This window comes from Diuraphis noxia, unplaced genomic scaffold (genome assembly GCF_037042655.1).
Source record: "Diuraphis noxia isolate RWA-SAM2 unplaced genomic scaffold, SU_Dnox_SAM2 contig0005, whole genome shotgun sequence".
NCBI lineage: Eukaryota > Metazoa > Arthropoda > Insecta > Hemiptera > Aphididae > Diuraphis > Diuraphis noxia.
The window spans coordinates 9,475,239-9,488,750 of record NW_028301715.1 but is presented as its reverse complement, the minus strand read 5'-3'; the positions used below and the strand labels follow the sequence as shown (position 1 = coordinate 9,488,750).

At 30.8% G+C, this 13,512-nt stretch overlaps 2 protein-coding genes across 3 annotated transcripts in view; one reads left to right on the top strand and one right to left on the bottom strand.

Moving 5' to 3' along the window:
* LOC107166865 (protein sax-3-like) overlaps positions 1-2,875 on the top strand; it is a 74,051-nt gene extending 71,176 nt beyond the window's left edge. For both annotated transcript variants that reach the window (XM_015515690.2, XM_015515692.2), the window contains exons 17-18: positions 379-527; positions 1,781-2,875. In XM_015515690.2, the coding sequence (XP_015371176.2) occupies positions 379-527; positions 1,781-1,966 (335 nt within the window). In that variant the 3' untranslated portion in view covers positions 1,967-2,875. The remainder of the gene's footprint in view (positions 1-378; positions 528-1,780) is intronic.
* Positions 1-13,512, bottom strand: part of LOC107165019 (nucleolar complex protein 4 homolog B) — a 567,342-nt gene that overhangs the window by 346,326 nt on the left and 207,504 nt on the right. The window lies entirely within an intron of this gene.

The following is a 13,512-nucleotide window of genomic DNA, read 5'->3' as shown; positions in this document are numbered from 1 at the left end:
AAAAAAAAAAAATACAAAATTTAATTACTTTTGTAAAACGCCTATAATAACAGCAGTATGTATGCAACCAGCTATTCGAGTAAATTTTATAGCTATGCGTTGAATGAATATTAAATTTAAAAAAAAAAATAGTTATAATATAATCACCTCGAATAATGAAAAAAAAAACCGTTAAATAAAATAAGGTTTCAAAAGTTTAAAATCAGACATAACTTGTGCATGTTATTAATATGAGATTTTGTTTGCGCAACGGATTTTATATTTAAAAATTAAATTGTTTGATATTGACTGCTCGTTATCGTTTGATGAGGAGACATAACTCAAAAGATATATTATAAAGCTGTTTTACTATTATTTTATAATTTATCATGTTTGTAGACGATTGTGGGAGCATGCAAGGCGTTCCTGTGTCAGTCGTTCTGAGCGGTTGTGGCCGGAAAACGTTCAGCGAAGTGTCTCACCACAGCAACAAAAGCGGTTCGAGATTCAATAATTACCCACCATATTCGTCTAGGCAGCGAGCCCTGGTAAGCAACCTTCCCACAAATACGCCACCACTAAAATATTCTCGAAAATACGAATTTAATGGATGTGTAATGTCTATGTTAATATTCATATTATATAAACGATACCGTCGATACCTATCTGTTAAAATCCTAAAATGTAAAAAATAATCTTCGTATAAAATTAAAATTCTATACAATTGGATTTAAATAGATAAATCTTGGATTCAGGAGCGTATCTTACTTAGTTTTATGAAGAGAGGGAGGAACTAAAATCGTTATAAAATGCTTAAACTTTTGAAAATAAACAAGTACTCCTGACTTGAGTAGGTATTTAAACTTAAAAATTTATCGAAAATATTATCTTTTGACCGATTTAGAATTGTTTGTGTTGTATCAGGAGCTGTAAATAAAATATAAAATAAACATAGTGACTAACATAAATTATCGTAAAATCATATAAGCAAAATTTATTAAGATTAATTATAACAATATATAAAAATTAATTCAACTTTTTTTTAGTTAACTCTCTACCTTCAACGCAAGATATGCTTACGGAAAGAAGATAATTTTTATTCAGTTTTATGCATTTTATTGTTATGTATGTAATTTGAGAAAAAAAAATGAAAATAATATATTATCAATATTTATGTTGATGTTTCTATGTAAAGCCAATCTTGAACTTAGCTATTTTTTTTTTATCTGTTTCACATAAATACAGAATAATTCTATAAATTTATACAAATACTACCTACGTTTGACACAGCACAATTATTCCAACCTCCGTGTTATGCGAACAGGGGAATTAAATTGATAGAATTACCGAGCACTAACATTTCTTTGAAAACTAATACGTTAATCTCCCCGAGAACTAAAATTCATGTGGTCTATTTGTGATTATACTTCTTTTATCATTTTTTTATTTAAAATTATAATATAAATTATAATCTATTGAAAAATAACATGATGAGACGTATAGAGCGCGTGAAGCTTATTTATCGAATATAATATAATTTGTAATAGGAACAAAATTGATGAAAATATTATAATCCACCCTTTAATGACACTTTTGGACTGCAAACATCACAGAAAAAAAAAACACTAACAATCGTACGACTTATATATTTGTCTTATATCATATTATACCTACCTACAGCTGCACACAAAGACTGAAGGTTGACAATTCTCATTGCACCTTCCCTTCTCCTCACTATACCATCCCCCTCTTAAAATTTGACACGACTTTCCTAATGACCTGTGTCCTGTCGTCGTTTCAGATGCGCACCACGTGTTCGTCCAACGGCTATCACTACGTAGACCCGACAATCATCGGACCCATGACCAACAGCTATGCCAACGGATACGGCCGAGACTGCTCGCCGCCGGACGTGGTCGGTCAGCAGCAGAGGTCACCGTGCTACACCGAGGCAAGCACTGTCGGGAGCATGCAAAACATCTCGTGAAGTTTTTTTCGACCGATTTTCGTTAAAAACAGAAAACGACGACAACCTCGGCCGCCGCCAACCCGGGGCAGAGCGCGCCCGACCCCATCGCCGTACGACGAATAGCGTTCAAATTATATTATAAAAATATTATTTTTGTGATGTGTTAGGGTGTATTAGAAAAAAAAAAAATACCTTTGCGTCGTAATGACGTAATGTTATGTGTGTTTGTCACGCTCGCCGTCGATCGGTGTCGTTCACCGGCGATTCGGACATCCGTTATAACAATAGTATTGCATATTACGACTATTATTATGACGTCGTGTCGAAGTGTGGTAACTTACCTCGTTTCCATCGCCTCCCATCATGCCGCGGTGAATAGTTATATTACCGTCGTGTTGTACTTTTATTGTCACCCTCCCCATCAAAATTAACCCCCCGTTCCTACCACTGATTCACGTACACCCAGGTCCACGGGAGCGAAACATATCATTACAATATCATTCGCCCATTTCCGACCTATATACCCATAATATACGAGTCGCATATACATTTCGGCGTCGCAACAATAATAATGATTATTGTGATTATTGTCGTACGACAACGGTACGTATATTTTATTATTGTGCTCTACTCGTCGTCGACGGTTTAATATCGTATTACTATATTATTACAATATATTATTATGATTATATCTGTATTATTATATTATTATTATTATTATTATTATTATTATGTAATGTAATGGAGAAAAAATTTTTAAAAAAATGTTATTTACGCGCGTATACGACGGCGAATATTGTGCCGATTATATCAGAACCCCGACGCGTTTATATGTAAATCTTTAATAGTGCCAATGTATATTTTGTATTTCAACTGTACGTGTAAATTTTAAATAAAACCTTCCATTTGTTATTTATAAAATTCAAATTGACCACTGTGTTTTTATTCGTTGTTTATATAGATTGATAACGATGACGTATAATTGTGGTCGGGAAGCTAAACAAATAAAATATCAAAAGGAATTTATCTATTTTCTATAGGTTCAGAGCCGACGACAACAAGTCCAACACGATAAAACCTGACGACCTAGAAATAATTTCGAGACACGTAATTTTCAAAGACAGACTTTTTATACAAAAAATATTATTGTATTAAAAAAAAAAAAAAAAAAACCACTACAATTTACTTACTTATATGATGTTTTCATTGGTTATTCAAGCGAACGGATGCAGCACTAATAATTCTCAACGGAAACTATCGTATTCAAGCGAGAAATACTGCCGAGTAATGCATATAGGTACGTACTTGTGTCCCTAGAAAAGATACATTTTACGAGTACGTTTACTATTAGCAAACATATACAACCGGTCACGTTTCGAGGACGAAATTCGACATAAAACGTGAAATCCTATTGCTAAATAGATATTCAATATTAATCGAGATTTATTACGAGACGACCATTGTTTTTTCGTCAATATGGTTTTGGATTTTATACCTTTTTATTTATTTGATTTATCTGAGTATTATTTTATTAATATATTGTAACATTTACGAAAAAGAAATAACTACCCACCAAAATAAAACAAAATATTATATTTACTGCCTTACTGGTTGACAAAATACGCGCGCGCACATGTGTGTGCGTGTGTGTACATGAGTCGTATAAACTTACACATTATTTCATATATCAAAGTAAAGGTGTTCATTGGCGATATGAATTAACAGATCAATTTTTAAACCAAAGATACAGTATAGGTTTTACCGTATATAAGATTATAGGACCTCAAAGTCCAGATATTTCAATCCCAGAATCTGTTTGAAATCTAAAAAAAAAATATAATTATAAACAATAAAAGTTTAACCCTTTATCGATTCGTTCGATTATGGGTGAAAAATATGATGTTAGATATAAATAATATAATGAATAGTACCTATATCTCGCCGTCCTCCATGGGTGTACATACATATGTATAGTCGCTCGATTGTGGTTCATATTTATTGGCCTGAAGCTAAACGCAGGACACTATAAAACTGATGGCAAAAATTGCTTTTCAAATAATTCTTTGGCAACATAATATGTTGTGTTCCCAAACACCTTAAACTCCTTAGGAGGACTCTGTACACATTCGCTACTTTAGGGGTTTTATATAGATTATAGGCAACGCTATTTTTTTTTTATTAACCGTACTCATTTTGAATTTATCGGCAAATATATTTGTCCAAGAAACAAATCACACATAATTATTCACAAATCTACGATAAATTAAAATGTTATTAATATCACTATATATCGCTATCATCCACTCAAATCAGTGCCGGCGTACTATATACAACGGAGTGAATAGGTGATGGCTTTAATATCATAAAATTTGTCAAAATATTTTGAATAAGCTTTCGGGTATAGTAAATATTAATGTATAATGCGCAGTAACGAACAATTTATGGTATTATTCATGAAAATATAAATTCACCGTTAAACTAATACTACGGATAATACGTCGTTATTCTAATAATTACTCGTATGATGTGTATCGCGTTTGAAAATTTCATGAAATATTTTAAATGCGTGAGATATTTCAGTATTATAATGTAATATGTATATTATATTTTTGTAAATAAGTTTTTATTTTTACGTATAATTATTGTCATAACTTACCTATACCTTCTCAATTTTATAAAATTAGGCGAAAACAGTTACTAACAACTCATTAGTGATGGTCAAATTACTTTGATTAGGTTATTGATAAATAATCATCATTAATAATATTGTGTTAGAAAAAAATTCAATATTTCACGTTTTTTTGTGTACTTCTAACACTACACATGTGTAATAGTATAATATGAAATAATATTCATACATTTGAATAATAATTGTCAATTCTAACATTGGAAATTACTGTGATCACATTTATATTCACAAAGATATATGCTTTATTATTATAATTTTTAAATCAATATAGTTTTTGAAGCGTTTGGTATCGCGTCAGAAACATGTGTTTTATTTATAAAAAATAGATATTTACAATCTATTATACAGACGCGATATAATAGGTATAAGTAGGAAGGCTAATATAAGTTAATGCTATTTATATAAATAATGGTATTATTATGGATATTATGAATTTTATGTTAAGAGGTGATTATTTATAGCTATTGACCAACTACGTTGGTCACCGAACAGATGAGTTTATTTATAAATTATATTTGTTAATTTATATGTTGAACTTAAATAAGCCCAAATAATTATCGGAAAACGGTTTTACCTGTTTTCAATACATAGATTTTTGATGACAATCGAAACTTAAAACGAGTCTATGGAGGTACCTCCGCGGGTGGTCGTTAGCTTGAAACATAATATTGTTTCTCGTGAATTCGGTGAGTAACTTTTACAATAATTTTTGCCAAGTCCTAAATATGGATCGCGGTGACTCGTTTACTCGTATAATCGTGGCGCCCTCAAGTGCAATAGCCGTCAACCATTTTGTATCTCATTGTACGTCCGCGAGGTCACGCCCGTGTGCCCGACTTTACAACATTCTGACGTTTAACAAAGTGTATTTAATTTTTTTTCATCATTTTTTCTTTTTTTTTTTTCCATTGATGATACCCTCGGCAACATGGGCCATTGGGTTTACAGCGAGAAATATATATAAAAAAGAAAAAAATTACATGAATTGTATCTGTATCTAAATTATACTAAATTTTGTAGATTGGCGGCTGCGATGAATTGTATGATGTTGGTAATGGATTGAGGAAGGTTGTTTAATATTTCTGAAAGTGATGATTCGGGCAGTCTGAAGCTTGTTCGGATATTGAGATATGTTCGGCAATCGGCGAGGATGTGTTCGATGGTTACTTGAACACCGCAGGTTGTGCATATTGGAGGTTCTTCCCTTGACGTTAGAAAACTGCGAGAGATTTTTGTGTGTCCTATTCTCGGTCTGGTTGTTATTACTTCGAATTTCCAAGGATTTCGAAGGGAAATGTCCAATTGTCAGTGTTATGTTTTATGTGGTTTAATTTTGTGCAATAATAAGATGTCCACTTTTGACGCCACCTTTGTTGACATTCCTTTATTATAAGTATATTCGTATGTCACTGGAAGAATTTTTCATCATTATTATTATTAGCGATCATTACATTTGGTACCTACACGTATTACAATATAATATGACTTACCGTACGGAAATATATCTTAAGTTAATCATAATGCACTTTTTTTTTACATTAATTAATACAATTTATTTTACAATCTGTAATGATATTTAAAATTAGTGTATTATGTGGTTTAGGTTAAATTATTTTTTTATTTATATGAATTAATTTTAATCAAGAAATTACCCAATAGTTAAACTTAATATTATAACGAATATTACGAATAGATTTTTTTTTTTTTTTAATTTATTTGAAGTAATCTACAATCTATACATTTCCTTAGTAAAATAAGTAGGTTTGATAGGTGAGAAATAAGAATAATATGAGTAATGAGATTAGGGAAGATACCCAGTGGTAACTTTGAAACGATTATTTTTCATGTTATTATAATAATTATTTTGTTTGTATTTATTTGAACTATGTACGACAATAATCGTTGGATTTTACAATTAAAAATATTATGCCGAGTTAAAAATCATCTGAAAAATTATAGTTTATAAACTATAAGTAATAAATAAAACGAAACAAAAATTATACACTTGTGACTTGAACAAAGATAATACGCCGCCGGGAAGTAAAATATTAAACACATTTTTGTCGAGATGAGAATATAATATATTATTTTTGATGTCAACATGGATATTGAATGAATTAAAATCGTTGGGCAATATAGCTATAGGTGGTCGTGCTGATAATTGAGGCAGTTGAAGATACATAAAATGGGTAATATCATAAATCTTGGGAGTATTTTGCTTTAAATTAAAGCAAATATGTTTATAAAACAATACATTTTTGCTAGACCTTGACTGTTTGTATTGATTGAAAGCATTATTTGATTGTTTGGTGAAATTTGAAATGCATCGAATCAATTTATTGATCAAAAGAGCAGATTTTTTGTTCAAAAAATATCATTCTAAACATAAACCAACATTGTTTTTATAAATAATACTTTTATTATGGTTTCATCGATTATATAATATCATAATAATAATATTTTAATTACGAATTTCTGTCAGGGATAAGTAGGTAGGTATGCTAATCTAATTTCTCATCTATTTTTGAGAATTATTCAATACACTATAAATATCATAAGTCAGAGATATTACATTATGCGATGATAATCATCAATCGTAAACACAACCAATTCAATTATTGGTTTATGTCTAATAACAACACTTTGACCAACTGATTTATAATATTATTATTACGTAATAATAATCATTTATATTCATCAGGTGAATCGTACTGATGGTCATGTATTATTTTGCGACTTTTTACGCCGTCAAAGAGGTAGAATGCCTAAAACTCTAGTCCAATGGTAGCAACTTCAGTACCTATGTCATCTTGACGACCTAAATACAACTACTACAACAAATACCTAAACATTTTAGGTAAGTAAAATATTGACTCTGACTATTTGTAACACTAGGTAGGTACAACATCTTCTAATGTAGCAACTCATAAAAGCAGCAGCAGCGGCACGTGTCTTCCGTTGTTTGAGTTGAGTTTTTGATTTTGGTCTGTTTAACTTTTTATACAAGTTTATAGCTGTTTTGGATTCTGATCAGAGTGGAAATTAAATTGATTACTATTTATTTAATTTATTTTTGTAAATAAATTGAAGCCAATAAATTCGATTAAATAATCAAACACGTCATATATGTTTGAAAAATTGAACGTAAATATTGTTGTTAGGGTTCGTAAGAATCGTAATTTAGGTATACCAGTAGCAACACATACGAAATATGAATGGAAACATTTGAAACTTAACTTCAACTCACCATAATGATATAGTCGAATGTTTTGAATATACATTTTTGAGCACGAAATAACATTTTTTTATAATATTTTCATGACACAAAAATAATATAAAATAATATTTCATTTAGTTGTCTAAATTTTTATATCTCGTGACTGCCTAATTATAGGAATACTAATTTTACTTTATCTCCGTTTTAATTTATAGTCGCTCAGAACACATCTGAAACTCTATACGGATCGCAATTGTCTATTAATAATAATTTCCATATAAAAAGAAGAAGCAGAAGAAGTTTTTAATGCGTCGAACTGTTAATGGACATAAACGTTTGGAGCAAAACGATAAGGAGGAGCGATAGGACTTATACGCGTAAAAATAGTTTACACGGAAATCTACTTTGACCAAACGACAACGTTACAATCGAAATTACGTCTGTCAACAGTGATTCATTAACACCGAAATAAAATTGTATTCAACATCAGTTTCGGTAACTATTAAAAAGTTAATGTGTGTGGTACACTACAATTGTGTACCGGACGTACCGGTATATCTGGTATGTAGGTAAAAAAAACACTGTAAAAGTATGATAATTGCTTAAGGGAATAATGTCCTAGGAAAATTGTACGACCCCGCAGCACAATATTCGGCGTGGTAAATTTAATAGTAATAATTTAGTGTTTTTTTTGTGATTAAAAAAAAAAAAAAAAAACAATAATCTTGATTGTTTAAATCGCCGTCGATCGTATTTCATAGGCCAATGGAGCATAATAATATATGCCCACGTATTTTAACTATTTTTCTTTTTTCAAATCTTCATAAATGCGGCTACCTCAGTTTTGTACTTTTGTGTACTACTTAACTATAAATATGAGCAAAGTATGCGGTCTATACCAATGCCATGTGCTCTATCCATAGCTATAAGAATCTCCCATCATTGTTATTTATTACCGATAAATTTATATTTTATCATGTGACAACAGGTTGCAGGTCAGTAAGTTTTTTTTTAAATTTTGAGCTGACCAATAGTTATTAAGATGTTTGCTAAAGAATTTAATGAACACCACTTAAGGAGGTGCTTAGCCGAGTATCGTGGCGTAAAACTGATATTTTTTATACTTTCCTTAGCGATATAAAAATTATGCTTTGTGAATAACCCGTAATATCTTAATCATAATAATTAAACTTTTTCTCATATCTTATAATGCATATAAAACCACTGAATTTTTTTTTAAATCATAATTTTATACTTTTATAACAATTATATATATATATAATATAATAACATAATATTGTACGCAAAGATGGGATGGTTTTCAATTATTGGGGAAATAATTTTCAGAATCGATTCAGCTGCAGTACAGAGATTGGCCACCTGCCACACATGAATAAATTTCACCTCTTCATCTAGGTAGGTTAATATTGCATTGATATTATAATAGATATTATTATGTGGACAATAACGAGAGAACAATAGTGCCTGTGCCCAATTAATTACGCTAGCGATATTGCGAACACTCAATAATCGTAATCATTTATGAATAGTCACAATGTCGCTGCACATGATATGCACTTGTATAACTGCGATAAGTTATACACACCTACAAACGATTTTTTGAATTGAAATAATATATACCTGGTTGGATGTCGTGATGGAACTGGTGGAGTGACGTGAACCGTATTAATAAGCCATGGCGCGTGTCGACGTCAATCGATGATCAACCGTGTCCGTGTGTGGTATATCGCGGTTACGCATCGTGGTAATAATATTATGACATGGTTAAGTAATATTATTGACTAAACGACGACGACGGGCGCATCCGAAATAGTTCAAACCCAAACGTGTTTTCATTATAATATCTCATTTTAGACCAACGCGAGGTTTTAAAATCGTAATGAAACAACAAATTTCATCGATTCGAATATTTTAGTGATGCGCGTACTGTGTTGCCGGATCGCATGAACGGGTCGATTTGACGGATTAACAGTGAGCTAAAAGTGTTCTGTTAAACAAGATTTGGTGGCCCACGATTGGTCCATTAAATTGTATTGAACTATTAAATCAATACGTTTTCCGTGCAACTCGGACTATATTAAACAATATTTGTTCATATTATGTTTGGACAATAATATATTATAATATAGTAAAATTAAATTTCAGTAACCGCGGCCGTAAAGTACTGTTAAACTTGTTATGACTCGTGCGAGTCGTCATCAGTAAAGTTGTATTAGACTACAAATGACATTTTTCGGTGAAAAAAACACTATTCGTAGCTATAGGCGGTACTAATTACTAAAATAATAATAATCAGTTCTATGTAGTCGACTTGTATACTGCGGCGTGGACATACATAATGCCGTCTAAGCAGCATAATATTCGCGTAATTCTGAAATTTTCCGTATGACGAGACAACCCGTGCGAGTCGATAGTTGCTGTAAAAAATCAAAAAAATCCTATTTTAATTGGCTGTTGTAGTGGTCTTTATTTAAATATAAGGAACAAAGAAATGTATCAGTGTTTGGATTTTTATGTTGTGTACTATTACCGTTTGTACCTATTTCTTTTTGAAAAAAAAAAAAAAAAAACCATTGTCAATGAATTGAATGGTTTTATAATGTTGTTATACACTCACGAAAAACCAGTCCAGAGATGAAGTCATGCGATAAAACAATTAAACGTCTTTTGCTTGCAGCCTTATGTGTCGTATTGACATCTACAGGTTATATAATAATAATTATTATTGTTGTGGTGTGCAGTTATTAGTAAATTATTACCATTTAACAATAATATAATCTATTTCACTCGGATTGTACTCGACCCCAAATGACCTGATAATCGAAAATATGTTCAAATCTCGATAAATCCGATTCGCTTTGTCGGAACGGCCGTCAAACGAAGAAGAAACAATATAAACGAAACTACTAATTAAATTTCAGTGGCTCTCGCGATGGCCGGCACGCGGGTTGATGATATTAAAACCTTAAGAATATAAAATATCTAGCCGAATGGCCGCTGTTGCCAAGGAATAAGTGGAGAACAAAAAAACCGTTTTTTTTTTTTTATGTCTATCCGATTGTTCAGTAACGTTTTAATGGATTTTGGTTTACATTGATTGATTTTTTCGGTTCATAAAAATTAACTATTACTATTATTTAACCTGGCCTCGGCTTATTAAGGTTTTAACACATTCACTTCAATAGGCGATTATTTTTAAATTGCCATTTTAGAACATTAATAGTAAATTGTTTTTTTTATTCATCACCCAATTTTCGTTCATCTGCAAAAATATATCCATCATCATCATTAGTGATGATTCAACATGAACCAAATATTTTGCATAATATATATTATATTACACTTTTCATAATAGCAACCGGTATATTATTATTATGCATTTATGCGTCTGCGTGCTTGTTGAAATTTACGTTTTTTATTTTCGAAACAATTCAAGTGGACAAATATAATTTTGTTTTATTAAAATTTATACGAACTCGATTGTAACTCGAAATCCGCTTCACCCACGTGAGCTGTTGTATCTTTATTTCGAGGTAATAACGCTTTATGATAGTAAATTTCATTTTAATTCTTTTGTCACTCGTTATTTATTATTATTTCCATTTTTTGTTTTTTTTTACAAAAACTCAGTTTTGTTTTTTAAAATATTATTTTAATTTTACTTCCCTTGATTATCATTCAAAGTTTTTGTTCTTTTCGCACAAACAATACACTAATATACGTAGTTCTTACTCCAAAACATTAAAATTATTACAATAAACGCAACGGAAATAATATAAAATAGTATTATTACAATATATACATGTTGCATAAATTTGCATATTATTTAATTTTTTCACAGTCGTTGTAAGAAAGTCGCATGCAGCGATCAATTGAGAATAAAAAAGTGATAATTTTTTTTTTTTACACATTATATACATTTATTATAATTTATAACGTATAGTTCTTTGACGTTAACGATTTTCTCAATCTCGAAAGATTTATATCATTATCATTAATTATTATAAATACGAAACAAGTTTTGCTCGCAAACTTTTGTTTGATAGTACAACGGCACTGTCACCAATGCGCAGAGTGCACGTCATACAATGTGCAACACTGCACCTATTTCAGCTGCGCGCTGAAAAGGTTAACGAGTGGGTACACCAACACTATAATAATAATAATAACAATAATAAAAATTTCACTTTGCGAGACAAAAAGTGCCGTTTGTATAATCTGTCGTTCGAATATAGTGCTGAACTCGTAATACATATAACACTTTTATTATTCAAAAATAGCATCGTTGCTTGTGCGCGCGTTGTTCTACAAAATAAATGTCTGTTACGTCTGAAACAAATAAGTATTTCTCTGTTTCGCCATCCGAAGTCAAATTTTGAAACGAATTGAGCTTACCCATATCTACCCACGAGTACTGTTCCGGGCGATACTCTTATCATTGGACGGTCATTGTGGAGAAATGTGAGTTGTCATACGATCCACCCACGAGTAATAAAAATACTAAAAAATTAAAATCGCTCGCAGTCGGTTGATTCATTCATCCGTCATAAAAAATAATGTTTTAAAATAATTTTAGCTCTGCGTAAAGAATGACATCATCACTGGCCTAATGAAAAAAAAAAAAAAATGATTCTGTCAACTATGTACCGGAAGCGATCACGCAGAGGTAGTGTATGATAATAATTTATTTATAATATTTTTCCGTTTTGGTTTCGCGAGTTATTAATGCAAACGTTTAAGATGGTTTTACAGTTATTCCGATAAAGAATTATACGTCATAATAATATTATCTAATGGATAATATAGACAACAACAACAGCAGCAGCAGCAAATGCAATAACTGCGATATTCATATTCGTGCGTACCCAAGTGATACCAATGATACCATAGTGTTGGTGTTTGGTAGTTATTAATCGATGTATTATACTTCATGTGATTTGATTTTTAATTGCTTTTCGCCACTGTCATTTTAATTAAGTCTTACTAATTTAACAGTACACGCGTTATTATTGTACAAAAGTTGTTTTTTGCCAAAAATTAATTACCGGATCGTGACCGCGTATATTTTTAAAATAATTTAATTTCTTTTATCATCACATAAATATTAATTAACTAAAAAATTGCTCTTTCGTATACATCATAATTCATGATAATGTTATAATCTCGCTATTATAATATCAAACAAAAGTTTTAGTTATCAATCTTCCATCACACGTTTGTTGTATTTTAAAAAAGACAAAAATAATACTGTCCATTTACTTTGACGATATCATATAAGACGGAATAATGTCTATCCATAAAATCTTTTAAAATATATAATATGTTTTACGACAGCTATTCAAATAATTTAAGTAATTTTAAATATTATGTCATATTTATGGGTGATCGATATTGTTTAGTGGGAATTGTGAATATTATACTATGTTGAATAATAATTAATCGGTGTTTGACAAAGTCTCGGAAATTTATGTTGATTCTGCGTACATCCGAATTGCATGCCAAAAAAAAAACATAAATTGGGATGTCCGAATTGCATGCCATCTCTTGTAAGGTTCTGTCCGAATTGCATGCCACATCATCGAGAGGTTTGTCCGAATTGCATGCCATCAGATTATCAGGTTAATGGATTATTATTTA